Raw genomic sequence first — 25,788 nt, forward strand, 5'->3', positions numbered from 1 at the left:
TTTTTTAGACATTCTGGACAAATTGTAACCTGTTTTGGACCAATTTTGGGGAATTTTGGTCAATTCTGAAGTCATTTTGGACAAATTTTGAGACATTTTGGATGATTTTTTTCAAGACATTTTGGACAAATTTTGAGACATTTTGGATGATTTTTTTCAAGACATTTTGGACAAATTATAACCTGTTTTGGACCAATTTTGGGCAATTCTGAAGTCATTTTGGCTGGTTCTTGAGAAATTTTGTACAAATTATGACCTATTTTGGACAAAGTTTGAGCAAAACATCTATTTTTACAGTGATTTTCAGTTTTGGGGGCAATTTTGCCTATTTTGGGGTTGATTTTGTCTCTTTCTGTGGACATTTTGCATCCTTTTGTGGTGATTTTTCTCTTTTTTTTTTGTCTCTCCAGGTGTTTATGTATGGAAGCGTGCAGGCCGCCTTCCAGTACGGCATCATGGCTCCTCTGCGCCGCCCTCGAAGGGGTCCGCCTCCTCCAGAGGTAGAGCCACAGCAACCACGGCAACCACAGTACCTGATGAACGAGGACCATGACGAGTTAGCAGGAGGGGACGCACCTGGACCTGAACCAGCACCTAGACCTGCACCTAGACCTGCACCTAGACAAGCACCGTCACCTCAACATGCACCACGATGCCGACCGGACACGCCGGGAACGATGTGCCAGAGGCGACCCGCCAGGACCCGAAAGGAGCCGCCCAGACTGGTGGTGCAGACGCTGAGATCGGCCGACCCTCAGTACAGCGAGGACGAAGCCGACGCTGCGAGGCGAGAGGAGAGAGATTCAGATTCAAAAAAGCAGCCGGAGGAGCCGGAAGGAGCGACTGCAGCTCAAACTAAACCCACAGAATCACCGAAGCCGAAGAATAAACTGAGAAAACTGAAGCTTTCTCCAGACGAACCCGACGGAGACGGAGCAGAACCGAAACCAGCAGAGAGGAGACCCCACGTTCAGGTGAGCTGCTTCTACACGGCCTGCAGATAAATCTAGTCAGACATTTACACGGCCTGCAGATAAATCTAGTCAGACATTTACACGGCCTGCAGGTAAATCTAGTCAGACATTTACACGGCCTGCAGATAAATCTAGTCAGCCATTTACACGGCCTGCAGGTAAATCTGATCAGACATACGTAAACTGCTTTTTAATGTGACTGATTTTCTGTTTAAATGCTCCAGCGTTGTGCATGCTCTAATGGAATGGTGAAAATTCACACTACGCAAATTGGTAAATAATTATTTTATAATATTTTATCCTGATGAGGAATGATTGGAGGATTTGTTGTGTTGTTTTGTGTTTTGATCATAGCCGTCTTGTGTTTGTGTTTAGCCAGTAACCAACTGATATTTATTTAGTTTTATGTGCATTATTTGTTTTCGTTGCTGCTGTATCATACATCTGTCTCTCAAATGACACAAATCATAAACTCAGTGGATTCCAACCTGCATGTCATGGAATAAATGAAAGAAGAATGAGCTCAGTCCTCCTCCAAGGCTGCTCAGTCATTGCATCATTTCCGACAGATGAAATCTCTCATAAAAAATGGCTTTGCGCTGAGCACACGCGTGTTATGCATGTGTACGTTATGTACAGATACCGAATCACGTGTCCTAAATATGTAGCGGGTGGTGGGAATTGATGGGACTCAGAAACACCCACACAATTTAATAAGTTGTTCCTTGGATCATTTCTGATGGATAAGTCCTGACAAGTCCTCAGTGGTGGATTTGTAGTAGGATCACAATCATGTGATCGTCAGCAGGCAGCTGATGTAGCGTTCACTTGTTGTCATGGTTACAGTGATGCCGTGCTGCTATCTGGCAATGATACAGAAATCTTTAACAAAACCGTGGATCCACACTATAAGCCGCATCACTGCCAAAATATAATCACTTGGTCCTTGTGTCATTTCTAACCTTCCCAGAAAATTTCATCGAAATCCGTTAGTCCGTTTTTGAGTAATGTTGCTAAAAGACAGACAGACAGACAGACAGACAGACGCCATCGTCACATAAATCCACCATTCCTTGGCGGATTAATTATGCAATGACTTGTAAAACAGGACGGCGAAAAACCGTGCTGTCGTCCTGAAGTGTTTCTCTAACGGACTTTTTGCTTTTACTAGAAAACATTTTTGTTGTTGTTTTAAGGAATCCTTGATTCTTATTTATACATTCATTTCTCTAATTGATCTAATTTGCATGATAATTAAATGTTATCAGCATTTGAAGTACTGTTTTGCAGTGAATCAGTAAAAATCCGACTTGTAGCGACTAAATGAGCAGGTTTAACGTCATGAATCAGTGTTTTCTCATCTCGTATTCTGTCGATAACGTCTGAACTTTAGTGATTGATGAAGGTTTTATTTGTTGTTTTAATTGAAATGTGATTGTTTTGTGTTATGTTTTTCACACTGCAGGACCTGGAGGCCTCAGCTGGAGACGCTTCGTCTGTCTCGCTGACAAACGTCGAAACCGTGGGAACTCCGGTCCAGGAGTCCGGTGGCCGAGTAGGAAGATTAACGGAGCGGACACACCTGACCGACCAGTTTACTGATCTACAGACCTGCTGACCTGGACCATTGACCAATCAGCAGCCGGTATCATGGAGGAAGTAAATGTCGAAAACAGCTCCGCTTACGGTTGAATTACGGTCTTCCTGGATGGTGGAAGACGGAGTAAAAGCCGGGATTTGAACGAGGAAATAGCTTGAAATTTGAATCAAAATGGTTATTTTGTCATTTACAAAGCAGAATGCGATTTTATAGATGCTGTTAGGATGTTTTTCTGGCCGGTTTTCCTGAATATCAGTGATCCTTCCTTCCATTTTCCATTCTGAAGGTTGATCTAGATGTAAAAAACAGAACAGGACCGACTCGTCTGGAGCTGAATGTGTGAATTTCAAACATTTTTAAACCAAACTGGACAACAAAATCATCATAAATCAGTAGAAATGGACATTTTGAAAGCGTAATGATGAAAGCACAAACATTTGACTTAATTAGAAGAAATAAAGCTTTGATAAACAGCTTTTCAGCTCACTGGTTTGTGTTTTCACAGATTTGCTTTATTCTACCTGTTGGTGTCAGTGCGTTTAGCTGCTAACCAGACAGATGTTTAACTCTGTTGGTGAAAAGTAAAAAAAAAAAAAAAAGATGCGTAAATATTGCACTTACATTTTCAGGTGGCCAAAACCCAATAATCAACTTGTAATCTCTCAATTCTCCGTGTCCACGTGTGTTTTACAGTTTACCATTTAAGATTTGTAAATCATGTCTGATTTCTCTGATAATAATGTAAATTATGTTATTTTCATTTCATACATGTACTCCATCTGCTGTCATTTGTTAAATTTGAAGCTATTGTTTAAATAAAACTCTTATTTTGCCATGTTTGTTTAGATAAATTAGTTCTTTTGTGTACAAGGATAAAACTAAGGAACCTGTTTTTAAAAGACAGAAATAATCCTGCAGATAAATGTCTGTGATGTGAAGTTCTAGAGTCATAATTTATAAATAAAAACCCACAGATGAGTCTAAAATGCACATTTTACTGACTCAAACTGAAGTATTTCCACCTGACAGGAGTTAATTTTTTACATTTTTAGTTTTATTTCCGGAAATACTGGATCCTGAAATTAGGTCAAAGGTTTTCTCACTGAAAATTCTCAAAAATTCATCGAAATGTTTTATAGAAATACTTTGAATAAAAATCTGAAACGGTGCCTCCGACTGGCCTTAAAAGAATAATAATAATATGAAGAAAATAACAAATAATATGCATAACAATTAAAAAAATATTTAAAACTGACAAGAAAATAAATATGTGTGTGTGTGCGTGTGCGTGTGCGTGTGCGTGTGTGTGTGTATATATGAAATGATTAAAAGCGAAAATTTTAAAGCTAATACTAATAATAGTAGTAATAATATGAATAAAATAACAATGAATAAAACAAATAAAATTGAAGAAATATTTAAAAGCTGATAATAAATAAAACCGGCAATGATAATAATGAAGTTCTAAATACATTATTTTTTCTTAATTGTAAAATATATATTTTTTAAAAACAGCATGAATGAATAAAATTGAGTTAAAACTGAACAACAAACATTTGAAGGCAACAATAATATCAGTAAAAGTAACAGTAATAATATCAGTAATAATAACAATTATATAATCTATAATGAAAATTTATCATGTATTTTTAATAGCATGTGTTCTGTTTTAGTGTGTTGCAGTGCAGCTCGATGTCTTGCCTTGTCTAAGACAAATTTCTCCCACGGGAGACAATAAAGTGAACTTGAACTTGAAAATAATAATAGTAGAATCAGAAGAAATACTTTTTGGTAATATTTAAAAAATAATATATAATAAAATGATAAACAAGGTGAATAAAATCAATAATGATTTAGGCAATAATTAAAAAATTAACAAATAATAAATACTGAAATAAAAATCTAACAACAAACATTTAAAGACTGAAAACAAAAACGAAGGCAAAACTTTCTGGTAAAACTTTAAAAAACAGACAACAATGCAGCAACGACTTCTGAAATGTGAATAATAATAGTAATAATGCAATAAAATAATAATTATTATAAAATTATATACATATTCAAACATTTAAAAGCTGATAATAAAAATAGCAATATTAATAAAGGTAGAAATACATGATTTTTTTCTTAATTAAAAATTTAGAATATATTTTAAAATAAAATCAAATAATCAGCAATTAAAATTCAACAAAAGCATACAAGTACATATATATATATATATATATATATATATATATATATATATATATATATATATATATATATATATATATATATAGCTACAAATGAATGCCCCCATGTATGATGACAATAAATCATTTCTACTCTATTAAAAATTTACATTTTAAAGCTAATATTAATATTAGTAAAAACAGCAAAAATAATTAAAAGAAATACGTTTTGTAATAATACATTTAAAAATAATTTAAAACAGACAAACATTTGAAAGCTGGAAATAAGAACAAAGACATAATTTTTTTCTGGTAATACTTAAAAACCAAACATGTAAAAGCTGCTAGTACTACTACTAATACTAATAATAACAATAAATTATTTTGGCTTTCTGTCAGACTTTTCCTCTCTGAGCTGCAGTAATATAACATTCATATTTATGTAATATTTAATATTTTTCCTCGGACCGTTTCCATGCCTCTCTCCGTCCTCCGTTGGTCCTCCTTCCGTGGGTTCAATACCTGCGCGCCCCCTGCAGCTCGCTTCCTGATTGGCTGACTGGAATCTGCGCGTTCACGCGGCAGAACCTGAACTTCTCTGTCGGTCCTGGAACGAGCTGCCGATCAGCTGGAGGTGATCGATCATGGAGTTATTGGTTCGATATCTGGAGAGGAGCAACTCTATCAGGTGATTATTGATTTAATGATTTTCACAAGTCCGGTTTGATCGATGCTTCTGGGAAATAAATAAATGAATAGAACATCTGGAGCGGAGCAGCTAAATATTTAAACTCTACAAACTCAAACAGCTGATTTCTGCATTAAAACTGATGTTTGTGATCAGATTATTGATCATTTTCTGATCAGATTATTGATTATTTTCTAATCATTGGTGTGTTTGAGGAGCTGAAAGTGAAACTTCGGACATATTAAAGCTGTTGGACTAAAACTGAACTAACCTTGGACTTGAACCAGCAGAGAGTTCAGAACATCCAGTTCCTGACAAACAACACGAAATAATTCTTTCACTTCTGCTTTCCTCCCAAAGCTGCAGGAAATAGTAAAATATTAAGATAAAATATTAAAATATTAGAATAAAAGAGTAGAATATTAGGATAAAATATTAGAATATTAGAATAAAATAGTAAAATATTAGAATAAAATAACAAAATACCAGAATAAAATATCTGAATATTAGGATCAAATATTAGAATATTAAAATAAAATATTAGAACATTAGAATAAAATAGTAGAATATTAGAATAAATAGTAGAAAATTTGAATAAAATATTAGAATAAAATATTCAAGTATTAGAATAAAGTATTAAAATGAAATTTTTAGAATATCAGAATAAAGTATTAGAATATTAGAACTATTAGAACATTAGAATAAAATATTAGAATATTAGAATGAAGTAGTAAAATATTAGAATATTAGAATAAAATGTAAGAATAAAATATTAAAATAATTCATTAAGGTTTTGTTAAACTTCACCGTTCTGTCCTTGATGTTCTTTAAAAGAGGTTAACGAACCTCAGGAATCAACCTGACGCCTGAAATCATTCAAATAATAGAAATTAGAAGAATAAAAAGTAGAAATTCATCTGTGAACTCAGATCAAATAAAGAATTTAAGGAAAAGATCCTTAAAACCCTCCTTAACATGAAGAACCTCTACATCCAGGAGAGAACAGTGAAGAGTAACTGAACCTTAATGAGTTATTTTAACACACTGTGTTGGGAATTTTGCAGAAAATTCAATATATTCTTCATGTGGGGGCGCCCATATAGCTCAACACGTTGAGTGGGTGACCCATGTACAGGGGCTGGTCCCCGACGCAGCTGGCCCGGGTTCGATTCCCGCTCGCGGCCCTTTGCTGCATGTCTTCCCCCAACTCTTCTCCCCTGTTTCCTGTCTCTCTCTCACTACGCCTATCTAATAAAAAGGCCAAAAAAATAACTTTAAAAAAAAATATATATATATTCTTCATGTTTCGGGGTCATTCTCAGGCGTTAGTTCACGGAATTAACCCTTTAAGCAGCCAAACAGGATAGAAAATGAGTTTAAAGTCAGAATAAAAACATGGAAGCAGCAGAGAGTTTCTAATGTTGAACCAAATTTACAGAAAAACATGAAAATATGATTTCGGGTGTCAGTTTGGCTCCTGATGAGTTTTCCTGATCAGGATCTCAGGACTTGGACTCAGAACATCAGGAGTCAGTGGAAACTGATGTTTTCATGGTTTTCTGTAGATTTGGCTCCAAATTAGAAACTCTCTGCTGCTTCCGTGTTCTTATTCTGACTTCAAGCTCATTTTTTAAATCCCGTTTGGCTGCTTTAAGGATGAATTCAGTGAATTAACAGCTGAAACATGAAGAACATTTTTTATTTTCTGAAACTTTGAGGCTTCTTGTCCATTTTTCAGTCGTGTTCTGTTTGTTTCCTGCAGCTCTGTTATGACTCAGGATGTTATCAAGGAACAGAACCTCAGAGATGACCTCCGGTATTACTTCATGAGTCCGTGTGAGAAGTACCGGGCCCGGCGGACCATCCCCTGGAAGATGGGAGTCCAGATCCTGAAGATCGTCATGATCACCACTCAGGTATGAGCTCTTGGTTTAACTGGAGATTACAAGAACCACCCAGAGGAGCTTCCTGGAACCAGGATCGAGCTCTGGATGGATCTAAGATGTGCAAATAAGTTCTGACTAATTGAAGTTCTAGGGTTCTGCATCATCGTTCTGTTAGATGGTTAAATAAGCAGATCCTCTGAAGGGAAACCTCAAGTGCACTGCAGTAGCACTTTACATAAAAGATAACATCAGGTAATATAAAACTTTATCAATCCTGAAGGAAATTCTTGACCCAGATGTTGCTCAGTACAGTTATGTAACTAATTACATAATATAAGAAATGCAGAAGTAGAAAAAAGTAAGACATAAGTAAAATACAACACTGAAATACCATAACTGAGCTAAACTGAGCTAAAATAAGTCTATAGAATTCATCAGGGCAGGACTCTGATCACACATGTAAAGTTTGAGGCAGATTGGAGCATTTATAGGCTAGTTAGACAGCACTTCCTGTTTCATGGCAAAACGTCCAAATTCCGCCAGCCGCCATTTCCACACCCTCAGACTGTTGCGGAGCATTTTGATAACTTTTGATGACCCTTGCCTGGTGTACATCCTGGCCAAAGTTCAGCTCTGTCGGGGTCACCCTGTTTGAGTTTACAGCTTTTGAAAAAGTCCAAAATTGTCCCAAAATCATTCAAAATATGTCATATAATTCAAAATGGCCAACTTCCTGTTGTGTTTTAGGCATGGCTGTCAATTACATTTTTGTGTGTCATGGTGAGTTACCAAATTTCATGGCTGTAGGTGACACGTCCTTGTCATAGTTCCTGTTTGAAACTTTCCAGGTGGCGCTATTGAGCCATTTTGTCTCACACCCATGCAAGTTCCATAAAATATGAAATTTTCACGTGTTTTCAAGTATTTGTAGGCCTTCAAAACTTGGTGTTCGGACCCTGATTAAAGTGTTTTTGTGGCTTTATATTTTCCGTGTATTTTACGTCCATTCTGGATTATCAAACATGTCAGTTCGGTTCTCGTTTTCTGGCAGCTCGTCTTGTTTGGCCTCAACAACCAGCTGGTGGTTTCCTACAAGGAGGAGAACACGATGGCACTCAAACACCTCTTCCTGAAGGACTACAGCGGCGTGGACGAGGATGAATACAGCGTCGCCGTCTACACCCAGAGTGACGTCTATGACAGCCTCTACTACGTCCTGGACCAGGCGAGTCCACAGCTGATCATTAATCCACATTACTTATATAAATCTACTGTCTCTGTCTGAAGTCAAATATGTGATTTTCTGCAGCAGCATCTTGGACCGTCTGTCTTCTAAAAGCTTTTTTTTCCTTTTGAGTGCAACAAAAACAAAAGAAACCACTTTGTCTTTCAATTTCCTGAAGATGTTCTCACTTAGGCAGCTTATAAGTGTATTTGTGTGCATTAAAGGATCGTTTATGACCCTCAGGTGGTAGTTATGGGGAGGGGTGTAGGAGGTTGGAGAGGTATTGAGGTGTCTTCCCTGATAGGGTCTGGTAGATGAGTAGAAGCCAGTGCTGGATTCGCCTGGTATAAAGGGAGGGACCAACCCACCAGTTTGTAAAGTCACAATGGTGGGTGGAGACAGGTACACCAGTAGGAGACAGCTTGGATGATTGATGGAGAGCATCAAGCCTGTTGAGGGAACACTTTGGGGCTATTGTATAGATGACATCACCGTAGTCCAACATGGGGAGGATGGTCCGTCTTCACAAGAGTGTTTTTGGGTAGGGTATGTAAAGGAGATAGACAGACGGCGGAGAGACGGATGGACAGATGGATGGATGGTGGTTGGATGGATGGATGGATGCATGATAGATAGATAGATAGATAGATAGATAGATAGATAGATAGATAGATAGATAGATAGATAGATAGATAGATAGATAGATAGATAGATAGATAGATAGATACTTTATAAATCCAAAGGGAAATTCAAGGAGGCCTTATTATAATAAACGAACCCCAGTCTAGATTTGATTTCAGCCTGTAGAATATTGATGTGACGAAGTGAAAGAAAGTGAAGAGTCCAGCCAGAGACCCAAGGTACCTTGTAGGAGTTGACGAACTCCAGATCTCAGGCATCTGCACAGGTGATCTTTGGGGGGCTGAAGACACTGTTTGTCCAGTTGAACAGCATACATTTTGTTTTCTTGGAATTGAGGCACAAGCAAAGATCATTAAAAGACTCCTGGATTGAACTGAGGCCTGAGTTAAAGGGAGAAGATGCAGCAGCAGTGACGTGATAGGCCAGTGGAGTAGTATAATGGTGTCCGTCAGCGTAGCGGTGCATCCAGATGGCACCGATAGCTTTGGCCACATCATTTATGTAGATGGAAAACAAAGCTGGGCTCAAGAGGGAGCCTTGAGGTACACCTTTAGCAGTGATCAGAGGTTCTAACATAAAATTCTCTGACTCTCGCTGTATATGATTATTAAGGTAGCTGGCAAACAGTTAATACAGCTTGAGGACAGGCCGATCATAGAGAAACTTTGCAAAGGGATCGTGTGGTCTACTGAATCAAAGGCCTTGGCCAGGTCTATGAAGGTGGCCAGGTTTTGAAACCTGACTGCAAATTTGACAGGAAGTGGCTCGAGTTAATGAAATGGCTTCGCTATTAGTGAATTAGCCTCTTGACCAGGCAATGCAAGAAGGAGATTGGCCTGTAAATTTTGTAGCCTTGTGGTTGCTTTTTAGTGAATTTTGTAGCTTTGTGTGTGTTTTAAGGTAAAAATTGTAGTGTTGTCTGTTTTGTAGGGAATTTTGTAGCTTTGTGGCTGCTTTTTAGTGAATTTTGTACTGTTGTGTCTATTTTTTAGTGAATTTTGTAGCATTTTGTCTATTTTGTAGGGATTTTTTTAGCATTGTGTCTGTGTTTTGTAGTGAATTTTGCAGTGTTTTGCCTGTTTTGTCATGTGTTTTGTAGCTTTGCATCAATTTTGAAGTGCATTTTGCAGTGTTGTGTCTTAGTTTTCTATTCATGCTAATGTTATCCAACAGGTCAGTTTCATTGAGTGTTGGTTCCTTTTTCCTGCTCACAGCTGCTCAGGCTAAATGTCACCTCGAGCCCTTTAACGTGTCTCATATCTTTGATATCAGATCATCTTCTGAAGGGGAACTGAATGTTTTCACCACGTATTTAACATAATGAATGTATAACGTGCTGTACTGTCAGTGTGTTTAAAGCGTCTTCAGACAATTTGATATAAATATAATTAAACTGAATTGAAATTTACTGGATCTCTCTGGGTTAACAGTACAGCCAGCTCGGCCAGCTCTCTGTGGGTCCCATCAGTTACGCTGAAGATGAAGATGGGAATCTGCTGCCGCTGGTTGTCTGTAAGGAATATTACCGGAGGGGCAGCGTGGATCCTTCAGACGAGACGTACGACATCGACGCCCAGCTGGAGACCGGTGAGACGCAACGAACTTGATGACCTGTAATAAGAATGTGCGATTGCAATTTTGTGCAAAACATCCAGAAAAATTCACGATGGACCCCCAGTATGTTTGGAAATAGAGATTTATTTTACATTTTGGAGGTTTTACATCCATTGCCATTATCACCAGACAGTCTTACTGAAATTATCAGTATTTTAAGAAGCAAAAACTAATTAGGAGCAACCTTACCTAACATAGAGCAACTTTAATGTAGAGCAATTTTAATGTAGAGCAATTTTAACTAATATGGAGCAACTTGAACTAATATAGAGCAACTTTTACTCATTTTTGAGCAACTTTAATTCATATAGAGCAACTTTAACTAATATAAAGCAACTTAATACTAATATAGAGCAACTTTAGCTAACAAAGGGCAACTTTAACTCATTTAGAGCAACTTCATCTAATATAAAGCAACTTTAACTAATTTTACAGCAACTTTAACTAACATAGAGCAACTTTATCTAATATAAAGCATGTGTAGAGCTAAAATCTAATTTCCTATTTCTGTTTACCTCTCTCCTCTCAGTTTGCATGTCACACGATCCAGTGACTGCAAACCACTGGAGAACCCAGAATTCTTCCTTTTTTCAGTTGGACTTTTACAGGTGAGCAGCAACATCCATAAAATGCAGCTTTACAATTTAAAATCTTGCTTGTAAGACCCACTTTCCTTCTGCTATTTAGACTTGTTGACATCAAATTAACCTTCCAGCTGAAGGGAATCAACCTGCAGACGGTCCGATCGCGGGAGCTACCAGACTGCTACTCCTTCTATGTGACGGTACGCCTTTACTGAGTTCAAAAGCTGCATGTTAAAACTTAAAACAAACTGATGGGGTGAAATTCAGGGGATTTATTTCTATTTTGTCCCCAGATAACATTTGATAACCAGTGTCACAGCGGAAAGGTGAAAATATTCCTGGATATAGATGCTATGAGCAGCGCCTGCCGAGACTGGAAGATATCTGGGACAGGTAAGATCAGAAGGAGAAAAAAAAAGTGTAAATAAATGTAATAAAAAGGAGAAACGGGACATTTAGAGCTGTTAGGACAGGTCTGAAATCCATGTTTGGAGTCATTCATCCAAATGCAGGGATGAGAATTTTCCGCGGATCCGCAGAATTCCGAGTTTTTTTCCGCCGAAAGTATAGTTTTTGTGAATCGTGTAAATCCGTTGAGAAAATTGTAGGGGGGTAGGCAAGCGGCCGGCCGGCCGACGCGTCGCGAGCCGAGGCTTGTGATGGCCGCCCGCCGTGATGGCCATCCCGCCGCCGACATCTTTCGGACTCTGCATTCGCTGCGGTACTACTGGTCTGAAGAGACACTAAACAACCACAAATTGACAAAAAATGACTACAAATAGGCACAAAACTTCAACAAAAAAAACATAAAATGACAACATAAACAGACAAACTCACCAGGTTTTGACCAGGACTACCACAGTGAATGCATAGTCCTGACAGTGAAGCACAGAAATAGGAGTGTGCTAATATGTGACTGGAGAAAATTTAAAAGTGCATTTTGGGTATATTTTCAAGAGTGGCTTTGCGTTTGTAACCATTTCTTGTTTCTTTGGGGCTGTTTTGTGTCTTTACTGATCATGACTACCACAGTGAATGCACGGTCCTGACAGTTAAGCATGGAGGTAGTACTATAATGATATGTGGTTGGAGAAAACCTTGTTTAAAACAAGTTAAGGCTGGGGTTTTTTCAGGTTTGTTTTTTTTTTTATATTGTAAAACAGCAATTTTTTTTGTGTCTGAAAAGATGAAAACAGTTCAGACTGACTGTCTGTCTGAGCAGAACAAAGCTGATAGTTGGGAGTTTCGTTCCAGTTGACTGTTGGTGTTGTGTTATCAGTCAGACTTGTGGTATCAGTGATGAGTATGAGGGAGTTGTGTAACAGATAAACACTCTAACACACACACACACACACACACACACACACACACACACACACACACACACACACACACACACACACACACACACACACACACACACACTTTCTTTTTCAGCTCATAAGAACACTCACTATCTGCTGGTGTTCGACGGCTTCGTCATTCTGGTTTGCATAACGTCGGCCGTGTTGTGCACACGCTCCATCGTACTGGCCGTCAGGTTACTCCAGGTCAGTCGCCTCACGCTAAACACCATCATACAGGGGCTTTAGAATCTTCTCTTTCCTGATTCCACTCTACAAACATCCCCCTTTTCTTCTTGTTCACATTCTTAATACTACAACATCTAAATTACTAGTTTCACACTCGGATATGGAAGCGTTTTGTTTGGGTTTGCAGACAATCTTGTAGTCAGTCTTTGTAGTTTAGTCCCAGTTCTGTTTTCAACCTTTTTCATGTTATATTTTCCAGAGATTTGCACAATTCTTCCAGGAGAACTTCAACCGTAAAGTGTGTGAAGAGGACCAGGATGAGTTCCTGAACGGCTGGTACGTGATGGTTATCATCAGCGACCTCATGGCCATAGTAGGATCCATACTGAAGATGGAGATACAGGCAAAGGTAAAACTGATCCTCTGCTTCTGTCTTACAATAATGTTTTTCAGAGATATCTAGCAATATGCAAAATCTGTTTATAGGCTCAATCCAACTAAATGCAACCAAATCTGAAAAAGTTCCAAACTGACCCCCTCACATCAGCTGCATTTTTAAATATACTCAAATTTGAGATTCTTTAAACCATGATAAGTCCTGCACTGTCGATTTTCTGCCCGTAGAAAAGGCAAGTGTTGGATACCAAGATTACACAATAACACAATTGTTCATTGTCTAGAACATGCTGATATGAGCCTTGAAAGTTTACCCAGAATGCACTTTTTTAAAGTTTTCTCCAGTCACATGTCATTATAATACCAATTCCATGCTTCACTGTCAGGACTATGCATTCACTGTGGTAGTCCTGGTCAGAACGGACACAACTGGGCCAGACAAAAAACAGATTTAGTCTTTAGATTGTGACACCTGGAGTGGATGTAAAATTTATTTGGTTGCAGAGAAAACTGTAAAATGTGCATTTCTGGTCAACTTTGAATGGTGGCTTTGTGTTTCTTTGCAGGGTTTTTTTTGTCTATTTGTGGTCATGTTGTGTGTTTTTGTTATCATTTTGTGTCCGCTCTGACCAGGACTACCACAGTGAATGCATAGTCCTGACAGTAAAGCACAGAGATTGGGGTGTAATGCTATGTGGCTGGAGAAAACTTTAAAAAGTGCCATTTGGGTAAACTTTTGCCCAAAATGTCCAATTCGTTAGGCGAATTATCAGAATCATAACAAAATCCTGATTTATTCTTTATATTGTGACACTTGGATGGATGTAGAAATGATCTGGTTGCAGTTTTTAACAGAACTTGAAGGTGTTTTTCATGTACCTGATGAAGTTCTGAGGCTCAGAAATGATGGACAAATGAATTAAAAAGCATGAAATTTGGACCCACCTCTATGGACTTCAAGGGTCTGAAAGTATCCATAGTGTGAAGGTAAAGCTTTGCTAAAGTTGCTGTAGATAAAGAATCTGCTGATTCTGCGGATGTCAGATGGAAACTCTGATGATATTTCATGTAATAAAACTTTATGCACGAGTGAATTAAAGCCACAGCATCATAGTAATACAGGACGACAGCCTTTACAGCCTGCTCTTTACCTCTGTACTGTTATATTATCCTGTGCATCCTCTGTGGACTTTAGACTGAAACTGTTCGATGCAGATGCTGTAAATTCCTTTTTATTTTAACACGCCTGTTCCCTTTACAGCCAGTGTTTACTGTCAGTTTGACAGAAGTAGAAATACTCAATTGATTTTTAAAATGCTCCTCTTGGATAAATGGTCAAATCTGATCTTGGAGAAATTGTGGTATTTTATTCACTACATGCACTTTTCACGGAAAATATGTGATTCAGGCGAGAAAATTTAATTTAATAAAAGTTCTCCACTAATTGGTATTTGGCTGTTTTTATTGTCAGACTCATCAAGGACAGTTTTAAAAAATGGTATGAAAATCACTGTGGTTAAGCCAAAGATTATGTCCTTTTTTGGTGTTTCCTGTTGATTCCTGGTGCCTACATTACCCACAGTGCAACTTGACAGCTGACAGTTTGAAGAGAGATGCTATCAGATGTAGCTTTGAGCTGCTAGCTTCAAACAGGAATGTGTGAAATCGGTTTTCCTTTGAAATCAATTACACAGAGGTCCTTAAAGACAAAAATAACAGACATAAAAGTATTATCCATGAATATTATTTTCCACTTTAAGTTGCTCATTTTTAACCAATATCAGTCCTAATCATAACCACCCATTATTCATTTAGTTTTACGATTTTAGCCCTTTTAAATGACTGTTTACATAGAACCATTGTTTATATATATATATATATATATATATATATATATATATATATATATATATATATATTTCAAATAATAAGTGTTTTACAATAATTTTTATAAAACATTTATTATTTGGATTTTTTCCAAAAAATAACAATAATAACAACAAAAACGATTATTATTATTATTATTATTATTATTATTATTATTGAAAATATATTACTTTCCAAATAATGTGTTTATTAATAATAATAATAATAATAATAATAATAATAATAATAACAATAATAACAATAATAATAATAATAATAATAATAATAATAATAATAATAATAATAATAATAATAATAATAATAATAATAATTATTATTATTATTATTATTATTATTATTTTCACAATCTGGGTGTGTCAAAGATTTTGATGCATTAATTTTTTTGTTTTGCCAAAAATAACAACAACAACAACAAAAAGCACTCAGGACCTCAAAGACAAAAATCTCCACCTCTAAAACTCTGACTGAAAATCAATTAAAAAACACTTTCTTAAACCAACATTAGTTCTGATCATAATTACCAAATATTTATTTCATTTACAGTCAGATTTAGTCAGTCAGTTTAAACCAATATTTTAACCAATATATTTAGATTACTTTCCACTTTAACCAACAATCTTTTAAACCGGATTGATTTTCAGGATTTTAACCCTTTAAATGGCAGCTTTTTTACATAGCACCACGGTTGTTTCTGTAAATGAAAAAGCATTATAAAAAATGAATTATATTCCATACAAGAAGTGGATTTTTCATTTTCAATTTACAATCTGGGATGTGTCATATTTAGCACCAGCATTAATCCTGATGTGTTATTATTTTTGATGCAGTCAGTGTGAAAAAAATAGCATCACACTCAGGATCTTAATAACAAAAATATCAGTCAAAACAATGCCATGAAAATATTCAAAATATTTTTTTAACAAATCATTTTAACTAACAGGATTTAAGCCTTAAGCTAAGCCAAACTTAGCAGCATCACAAACACTGCCATAAAATATGATAAAATCTAATTAAATACCCTGATTAGGTCGTTGTCATCCTGGAAGCAAAATGTCAAAACATCAGTTACAATTAGTTGGTTAATTATTAATAAGATTCTTCTTTGTTATAGTAATAATATAATTTAAGCCCCAGTAAAATAGTTCATGGAGATAAAGTCAGTTCACCACAGGTCTGTAGTTTATTATTAACCTTAATAATGATGTAACTTTATTTGTCATCCAGATTTAGTTCCAAATATAAAAAGGAGTTCAGTGGATGCTGATTTATGATTTTTCTGTTTCCTGTAGAGTTTAACCAGTTATGACGTGTGCAGCATCTTCCTGGGAACGTCGACTTTACTGGTGTGGGTCGGAGTCATCAGATATCTGGGATACTTCCAGAAATATAACGTAAGTCTGAGTATGTTTCACTTCTCTGTATCTGAAACTAGATTAGATTTTTAATTAGTTTCCACACTTATCTCCTCTCTGTTCTCTGTAAACACTGCCTGCAGTTCATCTGAAAAGTCTCGACATTTTTCTCCTGTGACTGTCGGTCGTGGCTGAGTCGTTATTATCTTCATGGTAGAACAGAATAAAGAGATCTGGATGAAATATCTACATTTTAAACCCAGATTTGTTTATTTTTTAAGACACAACTACAAGTTGATATTTTTAGTTTACAGAGTATCAGAAATTCTCATTGTTTCTACAGTTTCTCATAGTATGTCTTTTAGTGTTCAGATGGTTAAACTCTGATTATTAGACTATTATGAAAGATGTTTTTTTGAGAGATGCAGCTGCAGACTTCTCAGAGAATCTCAAAAGTATTGATGTATTGAACTGAAGTTAACAATATTCTACAGTTGGGATCCTGTTAGGAAATCCCATTAACTATAATGTTTTTGCCTCTACGGATTAAATAAGAAGAAAGAGTTGAACTGGTACTTCTCAGTGGATGTGAAGGATGGACCTCTTAAAAGATAGGGTTAGTGTTAGGAGGTTAAGGTTAGTTGAGGTGTTTGGGGGTTAGGTTAGGGTTAGTAGGGTTAGGGTTAGGGTTAGTAGGGTTGTGTTTAGAGTTTGTAGGGTTTAGAGGGTTAGGTGAGGGAAAAGCATCATGCCTCTTTGAAGCAACCATTTTTTCCCGAGAGCAAACAAACATTTTTTGCATTCGAAGTTATCAAAAATCAACCTCTTCAAAGGAAGGAACCTTTAAAAGGTAACTGCTCTAAGTCATCCTATTTTAAAAGAGAGGGTGGCTGATCTGGGATCAAACCAGGGAACTTTCAATTTGAAGTCCTGTGTTGAACCCAGTAAGCTACATCAGCTTTATAATAGCCTGTTTCTCAAGAAGTGATCAAAAGAAGTACCTAGAGCAGATAACCGTTTTTTAAAAATTAAAAGTTATCCAAAATCAACCTCTTCAAAGGAAGAATACCCATTGGGAAGACCAAATAAGTATGGATCAATGTACTGCCTTTACCGTGACATAGGGTTAGGGTGTTAGGGTATTTTGGGGCTAGCATGAATTTTAGCCATGACCAGTCCTTTGGTTTCGGCTGATACGTTTGATCATCCAGAACGGGGTTTGTCCATGACACTGCCCATTTCTTTAAACTTTTTAACCACCTTCACCACCGTGGAAAAGCCAAGTGGAATCCTCCTTAGATGATGTCTAATAAATCCATCTGCTATCTTTGTCCATCCTTTACGTCCACTGAGAAGTACCAGTTCAACTCTTTCTTCTTTTGATAAAGCCAGATCTAATCTGTGAAGGCAAAAACATTACAGTTAATCAGATTTCCTGTGTCCAGACTTTAGGGACACCATGTATAGCAAGAACTTTTAACGAGGTGCAGGAAGTGGCATTTTAAATACTAATACCACGGTGCTGGAAAAAGTCGTTTTAATTAACCTCTTTATCCAAGAACCTCCTCTCCACCTTCAAATATCACCTTTTATTCTTTCCTGATTTCCTCCTGTTTAAAAAATGACTAAGACCTGCATGTTTCTAAATGTTCAGGTCCTGATTTTGACCATGAAGGCAGCGTTCCCCAAAGTCCTGCGGTTCTGCTGCTGTGCCGGTATGATCTACCTGGGATACACCTTCTGTGGATGGATCGTCCTCGGACCATACCATGAGAAGGTAACTCTGACTTGTTTCATCTGAATCTCTGGACCGACTTTTCCTGTAACGGCTGCGATGACATTTAGGGAACTCAGTTCAGTGACTCATCTGCTTATTCATGCAGAACTGCTGCTGAGGCTGCAGATATCACAACGAATAAGGGAACTCCCAAATCTGCACGTGTTTAAATCGACAGAAACAGTGTTTTGTTCATGAACTCAAGTTAAATTCCCATAAAAACTCAGAGGCAGCTGGTAGACACTCAATTCAATTCAATTTGCAATTCAATTTTATTTATATAGCGCCTATTACAGTCAAATTGTCTCGAGACGCTTTACAGAACCCATATGCCTGACCCCCAGAGCAAGCCAAAAGGCGACAGTGGCAAGGAAAACACCCTTTTAACAGGGAAAAAAACCTCGAGCAGAACCCAGCTCTAATGTGGGGGGACCCATCTGCCTGCTGGCCGGGCGGGTTGAGAAGGACAGAAGAGGTAGAGAGGTAGAGATAGAGGGATAGAGGTAGAGGGTTACAGGTAGAGGGTTAGAGGTGGAGGTAGACGGATAGAGGTAAAGGGATAGAGGTAAAGGGATAAAGGTAGAGGGGTGGAGGTAGAGAGGTGGGGGGGACACAAGGACCATAAAACACACAGTTTAATACATGCATGATAAGACAGATGATACATGCAAAGTACGACTAACATGGAGACTGATTATAGTTTACTGCTATGGTGTACAGCTCTGGCATTAAATATACTACATATATAGCTGGTGGTAAACTCAAAAATATGTAGATGAGCATATCAAGTATAGTAAGGTAATGCAGAGTAGATTGGTGGAAATGGGCAGCTGGAAGCAGTGGGCTGGAGGAAGGTCAGCAGCAGCATCCCACAGATGGAGATTAGGCCAGTTGGTGGGAGAACAACCACAGATCTGAAGCATCTAGTTCTGAGACCAGGGACACTCGGAGAAAGGACAAACTCTGAGAAGAAGAAGAGTCTCAAGAAACCTCTAGGAGGAACCTCTACAGCAGAGGTTGCTCCAGGAACCCCACAGAAAGTTTGAAGAATAGTTTCTTCTTGTTACTTAAGGATTACTTATCTAGTTTTGTTCTTGTTCTTGTTGGATCTGGTTGTTGTTGTTCTTCTTCTTTTTCCTTCCTCGTCGTCTTCTTCTTCGCCCTTCTTTGTCGCCTTCTTCTTAATTTTTTTGCTTTCTTTGTCTTCTTCATCTTCTTCTTCATCTTGTTCTTTGTCTTCTTTGTCTTTTTCCTCTTCTTCTTTGTCTTCTTCCTGGTCTTCTTTGTCTTCTTCTTCTTTGTGCCTTCTTCGTCTTTGTCTTCTTCGTCCTCTTCATTTTTTCTTTCTTCTTCCTCTTCATCTTGTCTTCTTCTTGTCTTCGTCTTTTTAATCTTTGTTGTCTTCTTCCTCCTCTTCTTTGTCTTTGTCTTCAACTTCTTCCTATTCTTCTTCTTCTTCTACATCTTCTTCTTTGCGTCTTCTTCGTCATCTTTTTCTTTGTCTTCTTCTTTGTGTCTCATTCTGTATTGTTGTCTTCTTCCTCTTCTTGTCTTCTTCCTCCTCTTTTTCGTCTTCATCTTTTTCTTCCTCTTCCTCTTCTTCCTCTTCTTAATCTTTTTGTTATTATTATTGCAGTACAGTTTTTTTTTAAATTCCAAACACAGGAACAATAATTAAATTAAGACAAGATGAAACTTTATTAATTCCAAAGAAGCTTCTTGATTTAGAAGTTTCTAGATAAAATAGACTTTTATTTTTATGTTTAACCCAATAGGGAGCTTCTGATTAGTATCTAAAGTCATTTCCAGGTTGGACAAGATCCCAGTTTGTCCAAATATGGAAAAAAGAAAAAAAAGTCATTGAAACTTGAATTGATATCTGATTGATATTGATGCTAAAAATAAGTTTTAAAGACAAAATTAATAGAACAAAGTGTAAATACACATTTCATCTCACAAAAACAAAAATAAATCTTCCAGAAACCCATTTAAGTTGTTAGAGGTTCCTCCAGGAACTCTCCAAGAACATCCACAGGGCTCCTTCAAGGTCTCCTACTTTAAAGTGAACAGATTATAAATATTAACTCTGGATAATGTGGGATTCTTGTCTAGAAAGTACTCTGAATGACAGCTGTGTAAGTTAATGCTCATCAAACAGATCTTCTGTACAATATTTGATCATTTCCAGGGGATTAAATATGGTCATTTAAGACCCAGTAAGAACTATTCATACTTTTGATCTTGTGTCTCAGATTGGAAGCATGTTGGGTGAACTTGTGTTGCTTTAAATGTGATCAATGAATCAGAGTTTCTGAACAAGTTCAGTCACATTTTACTTTACCTTCCTCTTCGTCTTCCTGGTCATATTCGTCTTCTTTTTGTTGTCTTTGTCTTCTTCACTTTCTTCCTCTTCTTCTTCGTCTTCTTCATTTTCTTTATTTTCTTCGTCTTATGTGTCGCCTTCATTTTTTCTTTGTCTTCTTCTTCTTCTTCTTCTTCGTCTTCTTTGTCTTGTTCTTCTTACAAAACTGTTCTTCAAAGAAGCTTTCTCCATCTTTTTCTTTGATTTCCTCAATTTGAAGCCTACAATGCTGAAACAGCATCAGCATTAGAAAAAAAATCTGACAACTTGCAGTTTTCTGCAGTGAAATGTGACAAAAGTAGTTAAGTAACTCTGATTCATTTATTATATTTGCAGCAACAGGTCTGACTTTGGGTTTTCAGTTTTTTTGACACTTGTAGATGAACCGTGTGACCACCAGGTGTCAGTGTTTATTTAACAGTGAATCCTCTGGTTCCTGTGACCAGAATCTATGTAAGTTGCTTCGTATATCTGGACTCATAGCTCCGTCTCTCTATGAAGCAATCAGATTTTAGTTTATCTGACAGTGGAGAGGAGAAAAGAATGGTTCAGCGTCTTCGACAACCAAAAAACATTAGATTTTTGCAACCAAGCAAACTGTAAACCTTCTAACCAGCGAAATCAAGCAGTATGAAAGTCAAAAACAAAGCGGGATGCTAAATGTTTCCATGCACCCTGAAAAAACAGAAGTTTTAGCTGCATCCCTTCGATGTTTTCACCTTAACTGGAGGGTGTCCGGACTCCAGGTGCCTTCAGGGGAGAACATGAGTGTGTTTAGCTGCTGTTAAGATAAATTATTTACGGAAGTCGGAACAGAAGTAGGCGTTTAAACAACCAGAGACAGATGTGAGATAGACTGAGGACAGCTGCCTAGCAACCCACAGAAAAATCAGGACAATCTTTATTAAGCAAATTAAAACCAGCACAGCGTTAGAAGAGGAAAGTTTAAAGGAAATTAAGATACAAATTAAATCAGGAAGTGGTGAATATGATGCTTAAAGGAGAAATAATCAGTGAAACCTTAAAAAGCAACATGCTGTGAATGTTTTTAAAGAGGCTGTTGTGCTTGAAAGTGTTGGTTCTGGTTAAAATAGTTCACTGACTAAACAGAAGGTTAAGTAAGAAAGAGAAACTGCTGTAAACTCATCTTAGTTCAGGTTCCGCATTCAGCCCAATGTAATCTCCAGTGACCAGTAAAATCACAGTATAAGAACCTATAAATAACCACAACTTCTAATGGTTCCTTTGTTTTAGTGCAAAAAAGTACATTCTGAAAATTTTCACATTTAAGGAATTATCTTTTTATAAAACATCATGAACAACCTGAAATTTCTGAAGAAAAATAAATTCAATTTCAACAACATTCAGCCTCAGTTTATCATTTCCACATTACAACTTCCAGATCACACAGTGTCGACAAAAAAACACAACATTTAGTGATCAGGAACTGAATCGTAGAGGATTTTACTTTCTGATCAAAATGACAAAAGTCAGACAAAAAAAAAGACAAAAAACAACAAAAATGGGAAAAAATATTACAAAACAAGACACAAAACGACAAAAGCGAGAAACAAAATGACAAAAAATGAGATAAACGACACAAAACAAAACAAAAACAAGACAAAAAATTAGACAAAAAAGTTACAAAAAGAAATAAACGACAAAAAATAGATCAAACAAAAGAACAACAAAAATGAAACAAAAAATGACAAAAACTGAGAAACAAAATGAGAACAAAATAGACAAACAACACAAGCAACACAAAAAGGAAACACAAAACAACAAAAATGAGACAAAATGACAAAAATGAGACAAATGACACAAAACTAAAGAAAAATTAGACAAAAAGTTATAAAGCAACAAAAAATGGATAAAATGAGACAAAAAATTACATAAATGACAAACAAAACAAAAAAGAGAAACATAATGACAGAAACGAGACAAAACGACAAAAAAACAACAAAAACAAGACAAACTATTCCAAAAATGAAACACAAAACGACAAAAAAACAATGAACAATTGAGTATTTTACTTTCTGATCAAAACAACTTGTCATGGTCTACAAATTACTTTAAATTTATGGATTTACTAATTTACAATCTGCAGTTAATGTCTTCTCTGGAATTTTTTGCACTCTGATGGCCGGATTGGACCCTCTGGAGGACCGCTTCTGGCCCGTGGGCCACATGTTGGACATCATCATTTGTTGAAAATTATATTTTTATGTTTTGTTTTCATGTGAAATCAGTGGAAGTGAGATTTCCCTGGAAGCTGAATCACTTTCGGTTCCTGCTGGCTGGTTTTTCCTCTGCGGCTGTAGGTTTAGGTAGAGGGTTAGAGGCTGCAGGACTGTCGGGATCCCGGCTGTATTTACTGAAGGAGTAAACAGAGGATGTCCTCTCCAGGCCTGGATCCTGATCCTATCTCTCTCCAGGGATTTAACTGCTCTCTCCCTTTCAGCCATCTGTCCCTCTGTTTGTCTTTCTGTCCACCTTGAAGAAGCAGCATCAGAGTTCAGTCCACAACTTTTAAAAGTTGTTGAATCGTCCTCTACAGCGGTTTACATGCTCTGTTGTTCTAAACACCACCTGTTCACGGCTCACACTCATGAAATTCATCTAAAGTGACCCATTTTCCTGTTTAATTGCAGATTCACTTCAGAGACTTTTCAGCTCCACATGGGATCAGAAACAAGTCTGTTTTTAACTATATTATTATTATTATTGTACATTATAAGTATATTATTGCACAATATTCATATTCTTATATATTCTTTTTATTTTTCTGATCAATAAATTATTATTATTATTATTGTTATCATACATTATAAACATATTATTGTACAATATTCATATTCTTATATATTATTTTTATTTAATCAAATTAATTAATTGATTATCATTATTATTATTACTATACAGATTTATTATACACATTTGATAACATCACCTCAGGATGGAGAGATTAATAAAAAATATTTAACAAGCAAGATATCTTTGATCAGAAACCAAGTTTTGAACAATAACAAGATTTTGTGTAGCAGAAATAATAACAACAACAATAATAATAACTTTATTGATTTAGAACCATTCAAAAACAAAGTTTACAAGTGCAAATTATTATTATTAATTATAATTATTATTATACATTAGATATATTATTGTACATTATATATATTTGTATACACTACATTAATATTATTATTATTATCATTATTATTATTATTATTATTATTAGTGTTATTGTTATTATTATTACAAAAAGAAAAATATTATTTTTAACAAGCAAAAAATTGTGTTGCAGAAATAATAATAATAATAATAATAATAATAATAATAATAATAATAATAATAATAATAATAATAATAATAATTATTATTATTATTATTATTATTATTATTATTATTATTATTATTATTATTATTATTATTATTAATATAATAATAATAATAATAATAATAATAATAATAATAATAATAATAATAATAATAATAGTAATTGCTATTATTATTTTAAAACACAAAAGTGCAAGAAAAAGAAAGAAAACTAAAATAAAATAATAAAAAAATTATAGTAATAGTAAATAAGTAAAATAAATAAGTGAATAAATAAAGGTTAAAAGAGAACAAAATTAAAAATGAAATAAATAAAGTAAAAAAACAATTAGACAATAAAAATAAAAAATAACAGAAAAAATAAACTATTTGAAATGGTCGCAGATTTGTTCAGAGTTTATTTATTTGTTATTTGACGGCCACCAAATAACAAATTACCTTCCTCATTGCATTGATCAAGTGATTTTCTTCTGGAGCCTTTGGATCGTTTAAATCGGCCAGAAACAGTTCAACATGAGTCCTTGTCAGATTCATTTCTGGAGATACTGAACTCTGAAAACATATAAAATTCTCAACATTCTGACAAAATGTTTCACAGAGTTTAGTTTTGGATCCTAAATAATAGATTCCCTGAACCAAACGTGAGTCGCTGCAGCAGTTTATTGTTTTATTGCGTTTATTCTTGTGGATTTTTATCTTGGTTTGTCTCCAGTTTGAAGGTCTGAGTTGCTGCAGCAGTTTATTGTATTTATTTTTCTAGATTTGCTTCAGTTTATCTTTGTTTGTCTCCAGTTTGAAGGTCTGAGTCGAGTAGCCGAGTGTCTCTTCTCCCTTCTGAACGGAGACGACATGTTCACCACCTTCGCCCAGCTGAAGGACACCAACACTCTGGTGTGGCTCTTCAGCAGAGCTTATCTCTACTCCTTCATCTCCCTCTTCATCTACATGGTGCTGTCGCTCTTCATCGCCCTCATCACCGATGCCTACGAGACCATCAAGGTACCCAGAAACCAATCCATCCATCATCCATCCATCCATCCATCCATCCATCATCTGTCCGTCGATCCTTCCATGTATATGTGGAGGATATATATATATATATATATATATATATATATATATATATATATATATATATATATATATATATATATATATATATATAAAAATGCACACACACATATATATATGTATATAATGTATTTTAGACACACTGAAATTGATTGGAGTTCTATTGGATTCAATTCAATTCAATTCAAGTCAAAAGACTTTATTTGTTCTCTGGGTTAAACATAGAATTTAAAGATGCCATGTTGGTGTCTGTCAAGCTTTAATGGACTTTTTAAATTTTTTTTTTTTCATAGACAGAATTAATTCATTGCTAACGAAGGTAAATGTTTGTTTTTTTACAAATTCTGAGAGACTATCGGAGTCGGACAACAACTGTTTTAAATCTGGGACCTTTCCAGTGGTTCTTCTTGTAGAATAAGTCTAGATTTATTTATTCTAGATTTATGATCCGGTGTGGAATCATCTCTCAGGTCTGATGTGAATAAAGGAGCTGTTTCTAACTTTCTAACTTGTTTTCTGTGTTTCCTCCACCAGAACTACCAGAAGGACGGCTTCCCGCTGACGGACCTGCAGAAGTTCCTCAGAGAACAGGCAGATTTCCCAGTGGTGGAGGAGGACAGCCGGACAGACGCTGGACAGTCGGTTCTCTGCTGCTGCCGGCGGTATGAACACCATATTTAACATAATTATT

General features: G+C 36.1%; 1 protein-coding gene and 1 long non-coding RNA gene across 2 annotated transcripts in view; both read left to right on the forward strand.

Annotated features, from left to right (window-relative positions):
* The first annotated feature begins 688 nt into the window (after positions 1–688).
* LOC129349940 (uncharacterized) lies at positions 689–3,407 on the forward strand. Its single transcript, XR_008603105.1, has 2 exons — positions 689–974; positions 2,440–3,407. It is a non-coding gene; the product is annotated as an uncharacterized LOC129349940 (long non-coding RNA).
* A 1,899-nt stretch (positions 3,408–5,306) lies between these two features.
* The window catches only part of LOC111564518 (mucolipin TRP cation channel 2), a 28,222-nt gene continuing 7,740 nt past the window's right edge, over positions 5,307–25,788 (forward strand). Inside the window, exons 1-13 of the mRNA XM_055013900.1 lie at positions 5,307–5,433; positions 7,196–7,349; positions 8,371–8,544; positions 10,617–10,773; positions 11,330–11,408; positions 11,488–11,584; positions 11,678–11,777; positions 12,822–12,934; positions 13,176–13,325; positions 16,489–16,590; positions 18,206–18,328; positions 24,819–25,025; positions 25,632–25,759. Of these exons, the coding sequence (XP_054869875.1) occupies positions 5,390–5,433; positions 7,196–7,349; positions 8,371–8,544; positions 10,617–10,773; positions 11,330–11,408; positions 11,488–11,584; positions 11,678–11,777; positions 12,822–12,934; positions 13,176–13,325; positions 16,489–16,590; positions 18,206–18,328; positions 24,819–25,025; positions 25,632–25,759 (1,628 nt within the window). The 5' untranslated portion in view covers positions 5,307–5,389. The remainder of the gene's footprint in view (positions 5,434–7,195; positions 7,350–8,370; positions 8,545–10,616; positions 10,774–11,329; positions 11,409–11,487; positions 11,585–11,677; positions 11,778–12,821; positions 12,935–13,175; positions 13,326–16,488; positions 16,591–18,205; positions 18,329–24,818; positions 25,026–25,631; positions 25,760–25,788) is intronic.

Source organism: Amphiprion ocellaris, chromosome 2 (assembly GCF_022539595.1).
Source record: "Amphiprion ocellaris isolate individual 3 ecotype Okinawa chromosome 2, ASM2253959v1, whole genome shotgun sequence".
Taxonomy (NCBI): domain Eukaryota; kingdom Metazoa; phylum Chordata; class Actinopteri; family Pomacentridae; genus Amphiprion; species Amphiprion ocellaris.